The sequence below is a fragment of the Tupaia chinensis genome, unplaced genomic scaffold (genome assembly GCF_000334495.1).
Source record: "Tupaia chinensis unplaced genomic scaffold, TupChi_1.0 Scaffold000361_2, whole genome shotgun sequence".
Classification (NCBI taxonomy): Eukaryota; Metazoa; Chordata; class Mammalia; order Scandentia; family Tupaiidae; genus Tupaia; species Tupaia belangeri.
The window spans coordinates 2336252-2346133 of record NW_006159858.1 but is presented as its reverse complement, the minus strand read 5'-3'; the positions used below and the strand labels follow the sequence as shown (position 1 = coordinate 2346133).

Here is a 9882-nt window from a genome sequence, read left to right as displayed (position 1 = left end):
TGAGGTAGGCACTATGAGTGCATCTATTTTATAGATGAGGAAGCAAGAAGGGAAAGATGAGTAATTTACCCAAGGTCCCAGAGCTAGTAAGTTGTAAAGCCTAGCAGCTCAATTCCATAATACATATTGATCTCTGCCGTGTAGAGGACAGTTCTAGTCTAGACAGCTCTCTCAGACTGCTTACAGTTAAAAAGATATGTGAATGGGCTGGCTCTGTGACCTGATTGAGACAGTCGGATCCCACATGGCTGACTGCACAGTTGGAGTCTCAGATCTGAAGGCTTGAGAGACACATTGGGTATGTGTGCATATGTGCCCAAAATCCTGAAAGGAAAGACAAATAGAGAAGAGATTGTGACATGACCAGTCCCCACGATGGGTACTTTCTCCTCTTCCTCTTTTTCTCTCTTTCTCTCTCTCTCTTTGGTGAGCACACATGCCCTCTAGTGTGAAAAAAAAAAAAAAGATATGTGAATAACAAAGATCATAAACACACCTCACCTTTAGCTTTTTTTTTCTTTTTTTTTTTTTTAAGAGAGATTTTTGCTATAGGCTGTGTCTACTGGATAGACAGAGACAGACAGACAGAAAGTGAGAAATCACCCCCTAGGGGTGATTTCCATGCTGTAATCTCTTCTCCTTCATTTTCCTCTTGGGATCTTGGGCACGCACGCACATGTGCCTGGCATGTTTCAAGCCACTGGGCCCAGGATTCGAACTTTGGTCTACTATATGGAAGTCCAGCGATGTAACAATTAACAGCACCTGCTGGTCCCACCTCTCTTTTACTTTATATGTGGCAGACTATGCATTATCTTCTTTCTTTTTTTTTTTTTGGAGGGGGGTTCCCCATAGGGTGCCTGTGCTTGCCAGAGAGAAAGAGACAGGGTCACACAATGAGAGGAAAAATGAGAAATCACCCCCTCTCACCCTCGGGGGCGGGGGGGATGACCATACCGCAGTCCCTTCTCCTCCATTCTCTAGGGATTTTAGGCATGCATGTGTACATGGGGACCCAGTATGACATTCAATCTGCTGGGTCTGGGACTCACACTGTGTTTGGCCATACGGGACTCCAGTACCTTAATCACTACATCACCTACTGGTCCCTTGTTTAAAATTTTTTTAAAGAGATTTTTGCCTTAGAGCATGTGTGCTGACCAGGGAGAGAGACAGAGAGAGACAGAGACAGTAAGAGGAAAAGTGAGAAATCACCTCCACAAAGGGATGGCCACACCACAATCCCTTTTCTTCCATTCTCCTCCTGGGATCTTGAGCATGCATACACATGCCGGCATGATTTTCAAGCCACCAGGTCCCAGACTTGAACCCCAGTCAGCCATGTGGGAATCCAGTGACGTAACCATTACACCATTTGTTGGCTCTTCCTTGTCTAATTCTTTAACTAGTCATTTCAACAGCTATGATTTAGTTGGTAATGGTTTATTATCTTTTATGAATCCTCAGAGTGAACATTTTTGAGCTTCTCCGTGTAATTCAAACTTCTTTCAGCTTATATAAAATCCTTCATTCAGTAGTTTCAGTACTGAGGAATTTATTTTAATTCACACGAAGATGTATTTAATTTGTCATCTATTTATTATTGAAAGTGTCAGTGATAACTGTCCTTTGTTTTTACAGAGACATACTGGGACTGCCATTGTTTTGAATTTCTAGAAGTGTCGTGAGGCAAAAATTCAGGTATTTGGGAGCAATGGAAGGCCCCAAGGCAGAAGAAGAGGTGCTGGATATTCTCCGGCTGAACGTGGGAGGCTGTGTTTACACAGCCCGACGTGAGTCCTTGTGCCGCTTTAAGGACTCTATGCTGGCATCTATGTTCAGTGGTCGTTTTCCACTAAAAACAGATGAATCAGGTAAATGTCTAAAGTCTGGAAGCATGATCATGAATATTCGTTAGAACAGGATTCTTGTTTTAATTCCCTGTGTCCTGATTTTAATGGAATGTAACTGAGGTCATTAGAACTATGTGGAGAGTCATTAAGTACCTGGATAAATTAAATACCAGTTTCTAAACTCTGTGATAATATTGCTAAAAGTTAACAAAGAAGTGAGAGTGACCAAAGGCTAACCGTGACCTACTTAGGGGGGCTTGACTGTGTCTTAAAGGTCATGGGTGGTGGTATTGAATTTGATTAAATATATTAATTTCTCTGTGTGTTCTTCACATTAAAAAATGTATTTCTCTGGAGAAGGCAGCTGGCTTCACAGTTGACAGAGCATTCGTGGTCAGTGTGGAGTTAGCGTTGCACTCTCCACCTAGCCTAGCTGTGTGGTCTTGTAGTGTGGGCTGACATGATGGGTGGCTGGGAAAATGGCCGTGCAGTGGTGCCATCAGTCACTGTAACAGAAGACCGAAGCTGTGCTTATCGGAAGAATGTAATACACAAGAGTTACTAGATTCACTAACCGACTCCTGATTGTAAAGAAACTTCGTCAACATTTGCACTATTTTTCTGTACTATCCATGAGCCCCAAATCCAGAACTCTTGGTTTTGCCTTAGAAGAAAAGGACTGAACAGTCTTAAACATAGGGGGCCGTTTTACTCTATTTTTTTTTTAAATTTTTTTAAATGAACACAAGTCTAACTTTAGGCATCCTATAAAGTAGCACCTAGCTGGGGCTACATATCTTACTGCATTCATTGAATAGATATTTTTTTTCTGAAACTATTTTTTTGTAACTTAATTTACATTCTTTCCCGAAGCATCATTACAGCATACAAAATGTGATTTCCCATCCAGAATATACTGCATAGTGACTTAATCATGCAATATTATTATAAAAAATTTCCATTTCTAGTTCCTAGAATTCTTTTTACCCCTTTCTGACCCTCTGTCCTTTCCCACCCTCTTCTCACACTATCTCTGGTGTCTACAATTGTCTTCCATTCCTTTCCCACCCACATTGTATTGATCACACAATTTCTTACATAATCTAACTACTTTCAATGGTGAGTTCACTCGTTACTATTAAGAAAACCAGTTTTAACTTAAATCAAAGAAATGCCAAGGAACTTTGCTTAAAGCTAAGCATCAGCACAACGTACAAAATGTGATTTTCCATCCAGAATATACTGCATAGTGACTTAATCATGCATAATATTATCAAAAATTTTCCATTTCTAGTTCCTAGAATTTTTTTTTTACCCCTCTTTCTCACAGTATCTCTGGTGTCTACAATTGTCTTCCATTCCTTTCCCACCCACATTGTATTGATCACACAATTTCTTACATAATCTAACTACCTTCAATGGTAAGTTCACTCGGACTATTAAGAAAACCAGTTTTAACTTAAATAAAAGAAATGCCAAGGAACTTTGTGTAAAGCCAGGAAACAGGTTAGGATTCTGTTCAAATGGTAGGTGCATGAACCTATCAGTCTCATGTACTTTTTCTTTTGTTCTGGTTCAATTTTCCTGATTAAATTCTGGGAAATAATATTCAACTCTGGACTTGTCCCTATGATTAAGTTGGCCACTTTCTTAGTTTTTGAACTCTTATTTCTGTGTGTCTGTGTTTAATTTTCCTGATATAGCATACTCTTGAGAACTTCTTGGAGATCTGGTCTGGTGCTAGTAAATTCTTTCAGATGTTGTTTATCTGAGAATGTTCTTGTCTTTTCTTCCCACATGAAAGATAATCTTGCCGGGTACAGTACTCTTGGCTGAAATTGCTTCTCTCTTAACACTTTGAATATATTTTCCCATTCTTTCCTCGCTCGCATTGTTTCCGATGAGAGATTTGCAGTTAGCCTGATGGGATGTCCTTTGTAAGTAACTTGATGTTTTTCTCTTGCCAATCTTAGTATCTTGTCTTTGTCTGTGGTTTTGGTCAACCTGACTATAATGTGTCTTGAAAAAGATCTTATTGGGTTGATTCTATTTGGGGTCCTTTGTATTTCTTGTGACTGGATCTTTGAATGCCTTTCTAGGTTTGGAAAGTTTTCTTGCAGGATTTCATGGAATAGATTATCAATGCCCTTATGGGTCTCTTTGCCTTCTGGAATGCCAATTATCCTGATGTTTGGATGTTTGATGGTATCCAGTACTTCTCGTATATTATTCTCAAATTTTTGGGCCATTTTCTCAGTCTTCATGGTGGATTTTTCTAGGCCAGCAATTTTCTCTTCTACGTCTGAGATTCTATTTTCTGTATGATCTAGTCTGCTTTTAATACTTTCAAGGAAGATTTTGACTTCCTGTATTATAGACTTCATTTCTAGCAGTTCCGTTTGATTCTTTTGTAAAGTGTGTAATTCCTCTTTAAGATCTTGCAAGAATTTCCTCACCTCCTGGAATTCATCAGCTTCTTTCTCCTTTCTCTTTAGCAGTTCATTGTCTCTCTTCTCTTCCATCTCTGTTAGCTTCGCCATTATGAATGCTTTAAATTCTTTATCAGACATTTCCATGACTTTCATTGAACTGCTTGTGGATGAAGAAGAGTTATTCTTTTTCCCTTGGAGGAGAGGTATTTTCTTGCTTTCCCATATTTCTTGTGGTCTCCTGCGGTGATTTCTTGTCATCTGATGGATGGTGTGTTTCTTTCTAATTTTTGAAGTTCAATCTAGTTCACAGGAGCCATGAAGAATCTTCTTTTGAAGGCCTTGTCTCTCCTGCCTAGTTTGCAGGAGCCATGAGGAATCTTCTTCTCTTAGGAGTATTTTCTACAATCATTTAATCTTGAGTGAGATTTGTAATCCTAATCTCTCGTTTCTCACCTCAGCCTCTTCCTTCCACGACAGGGGCTGTTTTACTTTTGATAACCCCAGGTCTTGGGAAGTTACTTTGCCCGATAAATGGCAGTTGAGGGAATGGTAAAATCACCAATGGCAGGTATGTGGAGCTGATGTCCACTTGAGCAGAAAAGTTGCTGGTGAAAAAATGGTAAGCAGAGACTGGGTTTTCTTCCTTGCCCCTAAGTGTTGCCTTTACAGCTCCTTCTTTCCTGAGCTAATCAAAGGGGAAAAGGAACTATTGAGTAACCCAGTGCAGAAGTTGTTTTGTTTTATTTAAGTCAGAGTCTCGTCATTCTCTATCCTGTCTGAGCCTCAGGCTGGGACTGCTGATGCATGCTGTAAGCCTGGCTCTGTTTTATTATAGATGGACTCTCTCAGCCAGTTTTGTATTTGCAGTCCTTCTGCCTCAACCTTGTGGAGTTGCGGGATTAGAGGTACAATGCCATGGAGCACAGCATTTTAGTAGTATGCACCCCTGCAGTGGGGCCAGGGTGGTGGTGTTTTTTAAATTCTGTTAAATCATCTAAGAAATGCCTTTTATTACAGAGTAGTGCCAAAATGACATTTCTTTCCTTTTTCTTTTCTTTTCTTTTTTTTTTTTTTTGTTTTTGTTTTTGGAGACTTTTTTTGCTATAGGGCATGTGCTCTCACCAGAAAGACAGAGACAGGGAATGGCCAGGCCACAATCCCTTCTCCTCAATTCTCTTCTCGGGATCCTGGACACACATGCACATGTGCTCAGTGTGAGTTTAAGCCAGTAGGTCCAGGACTCGAACCACGGTTGACTACATGGGAGTCCAGTAACATAGCCATTACACCAACTGCTGGTCCCTAAAATGACATTTCTTTACTTTGAAGTTTAGGTTCTCATAGTACAAAGGGACAAAACTAACTGTTCCCAACATATGGCATGTCTGGACCAGGGAACCCAGCTTATAGTGTTGCTGACATACACTGGACGTAGGACCTGTGAGCCCCATTTAGTGAGCAGCTCCATACACTTATCCCGAGACTGAGGTTGGGGGGAGCTTCTATTTCTGCAAGAAGTCTGAGATTTCTGGCTTTGCTATAGCCATCATGGGAATGTAGTCACTCACCCAAAGTACCAGATGGGTCTCCGAATACCTTTTTCTGTGTGGTGGGTGAGAATACAGGGGTCTACCACTAACCCGTGCACTCCCTTCAGAGATTATAGAAGAGGGTGCCCTTTTATCCAGGAAGATACAGTTCTATGCCAGGGTACATGGCTTGGTGCTCTAAACCCTGGCTTGCTTTCAGCCTCGCTTACTTCCTTGGTTTGGCATCAGTGTACATAATACACCACACAACCAAAGGTGGTAACTCTGGTGATAAATCTTTGTGTTCAGATTTATGTGCAGTGTTATAGAAATCTACTGATATCATCAACTGACTCACATTCAATTTGAAAATATCACTTTTTTTTTTTTTTTAGAGATTTTTGCTATAGGTCGTGTGTGCTCACTGAAGAGACAGAGACAAAGAGATAGAAAGTGAGAAATCATTCCCCTCAGGGGGAGGCAGAATGGCCACGCCACAGTCCCTTCTTCATTCTCTGCTCAGGACTGTAGGTACGCACGCACATGTGCCCAGTGTGAGTTTCAAGCTGCTGGGTCCGGGACTGGAACCCAGTCGGCCCTGTGGGAGTCCAGCAACGTAATCGTTACGCCATCTGCTGGTCCCAGAATATGACCTATTTTTAAGGTGAGGTTTGCTAGCTTATCATATTTGGTGGTCTAATAAAGAGCCAAAAGTCTAGCTTAGTTTAATTGACTAAACCTATTTGAACATTAGGAATTAACTTTCTTAGTAGAAAGAAATGTTTCTAATCGTAGTTTTCAGACCTAATTTAACTTGAAGTCCTGTTGTTTGTCATATGAATGTCTGCAGTCATTTTGGAACTGAATGTTTTTTAGGTGCTTGTGTTATTGACCGTGATGGACATCTGTTTAAATACCTTTTGGATTATCTTCATGGAGAAGTTCAGATTCCCGCAGACGAGCAAACCCGCATTGCCCTACAGGAAGAGGCTGATTACTTTGGCATTCCTTATCCATACAGCCTGTCTGACCACTTGGCCAATGAAATGGAGACATATTCTTTAAGGTCAAATATAGAACTTAAAAAGGTCTTGGCATTTTCTTAAGTTTAATAAAAAGCATATATTTATTATACAAAAAGCAATATGTATTATTTTACAAAGTCTATGTTGTCACATAAACCAAACTTGAGACAGTCTTTATACTTTTCGAAGAACTTTTTTTTTTTTTAGAGAGAGATTTTTGCTATAGGAAGTGTGTGCTTGGCAGAGAGATAGAGAGATACAGAAAGCAAGAAATCACCCGCTGGGGGGATGGCCACACCACAATCCCCTTTTCTCCATTCTCTTCTTGGGATTTGGGCATGCACACACACATGCCTGGTATGAGTGTTAAGCTGCTGGGTCTGGGAGTCAAACTGCAATTGACTACGTGGGGGCCCAGGATGTAACCGTTATGCCATCTGCTGGTCCTAGAACATTTAATTACTACTGTTGGGGTGTCAGGAAAGTCATCATTCATTATTACATAGAAAAATATGTCATCATGACCTAAACTTATTTTCTCAAAGACTTGCTAGAAGGTACGTGTACTTGGTGGAGAGAGACAGAGAGGGAAAGTGAGAAAGCACCTCCCGTGGGGAATGGTCATGCTGAAATTCCTTCTCCCCTTGGGATTTTGGACACACATGCACATGTGCCCATTGTTTCTCAAGCCAGTAGGTCCAGGACAGGAACTGTGTAGTCAGCCACGTGAGATCCAGCTACCTTAACAACCATGCTGTGGGCTGGCGCACTCTTTTTTTTTTCTTAATTGACAGAGGGCACATTCATTTGCCAGAGAGAGAGAGAAAGAGATAAAGCACCCCCAGTGGCGTAAGGTTATGCCATAATCCATCTCCACTTCTTCCTCTTGTGGATTTGGGGCATGCAAGCACATGCATGTGTGTGCATTTTTATTAAGCGGGCTGGCTTAATTTGAATCACGGTTGGCCACATAGGATCTGGCTCCCTTAACCACTAAGCCAAAATTCTGTTTTAGGAAAGTATTTTGCATTGCCACTTAAAAGTTTATTAAGTTTATATTCCTCATTGAAAGAATTTAACACTGTTTGATAGCTTTTTTTAAAAAATAGGACTATTCTGCCAAAGTTCTTTTTAAATTAAGAGAAATCATGTGCTATGTAAGAGTACAGTGGCATTATTTTATTTACTAAAATGGTTTCTTTAAAAGAATGATCTTGATAAATAATAAAAATCTTTCTTAATTTAATGAGAGAGGCAGTTTGTTAAGTTGCACTATTAGTTTGATTAATTCATTTTGACAGGTAAATCTTTTTTTAAGATGTTTCTGTTTTAAATCACACTTTTAAGAATCCTTGCATGACTTGAAAAGGCTCCATTATCTGTTTTTGTCTTATTGATAAGTGTTTTATTTGCTATTAATTAGCATCTAAAAAATGTTTGTCCTAGATAATTGTTGCTAGTGAAAGGGATGTGAACTGTTTAAATGCTTTGATTCAGGTGTCATTGTTTAGGAAGTAAGCAGCTAAGTGATTGGTTATCAGGAGTGAGGCATGAAGAGAAAGTTAATTTGATTCCAGTTCTCCTTCAGGAATTTGCATGGGTTTGTGGATTCTGCTACTGAAGTTATTTCTAAATTGAATTGTTGAGTAATAGACTTTTAGTGCAATTTACCATATGTGTAGAATGGGGCTACAAAAGCCAGGCTAGAAGGTGGAAGAGTTAATATGCATCTTCATCTGTAGTCATTCATTCCTAGTTTGTAATTAAAAATGACACGGTATGCCTACATTCATTCTTAACTAGCACATACTTATCATACTTATTTCAAATCTTTGTAAAATATATGAATTACAAAGGACTGTGTGAGACACCAAAAAACATGACATCCAGTTCTTGAATGGCTTGTTGTATAGTTAGGGTTTGTAGAGATATATAAGTAAAGTTAATAACCAGTGCAGTCATTAGGTCACAATATTGAATGAAAGTGTAAGATGTGTTAGGGTGCTATTTTCAGTCACTGAGTCAGTGCATACTAGACACCTCCTTTGTCTCAGGCACTATTCCAGACACTTGGGGGAGGGGGTACTTCAGTGAATTATTCAAAACAGGCAGATGTGTCTATCCTCAGGATGCCTATGGCAGTAATGCCATTTCTCCCCCAGAGAAGGTCCTTGCCACACCACTGAGGCTTACGTGCCTGTAGAACCTTGTCGACTCGCTGGTGACACTTCTTACACAGCATGCTGGTGTCTGTCTTCTGCATGTCTGGGACCCTGTCTATCACTCACTATTATGTCTCCAGGTCCATAGTAGGTACTTAGCTGTTAAGTGAATGAATGAGTAGATGGATAAATACCAAATGAATTCAGGCAGTATGCATCAAGTTCATATATTCCTATCTCTCACTGTAAAAAAGAACAAGTTAATCTGGGTAATCCATGATTGGAATTTGGAGTTAAAAATAAGGATCAACTATCGGGCTAGACAATAGGGAGTAAATGGAGGGTTGAGTCAAATAGGCACCTTGGGAGAAAATATTACAAAGGACAAGAAAAAGGCCTAACTTTTATTCAATAGTTGTTATATGAATATAAAATTAAAAGTGATATATTGGCAGTGGATGGCTACTGTAGATTTTTAATTTAAAGGGGATGTTATAAGCCAAAGGAGGAAGAAATATTGGGTCATCAGAAAAGTCATGATATATTCTATACAAAAATGTGTCATGACTTCCAATGATTCAATAAAATAGAATTTCTATGTGGAAAAAGATACTGTAGGTGAAAAGGTATTGGGTTTTATTATTTTTAAATGATTTTTTTATAATTATTTATTCAACTTTATTTATTCATTCATTTATTTTAATTTGACCACAGAAAGAGAGAGAGAAGGAAAGTGAGAAAGCAAGCCACCAGATCTGGTATTTGAACCATGGTCGGCCTTGTGCGAGTGTCCAGTTCCTTAAGTACCACGTCACCTGCTGGTCCCTGGTTTTTTTGTTTTTTTTTGAGAGGGTTTTTTTTTTTTTTTTTTTTTTTTTTTT

The 9882-nt window shown here is 39.5% G+C and overlaps 1 protein-coding gene across 1 annotated transcript in view; it reads left to right on the top strand.

Moving 5' to 3' along the window:
• Positions 1-1644: 1644 nt before the first annotated feature.
• Positions 1645-9882, top strand: part of KCTD18 (potassium channel tetramerization domain containing 18) — a 24569-nt gene continuing 16331 nt past the window's right edge. Inside the window, exons 1-2 of the mRNA XM_027773620.1 lie at positions 1645-1874; positions 6691-6902. Coding sequence (XP_027629421.1) covers positions 1715-1874; positions 6691-6902 — 372 coding nt within the window. The 5' untranslated portion in view covers positions 1645-1714. The remainder of the gene's footprint in view (positions 1875-6690; positions 6903-9882) is intronic.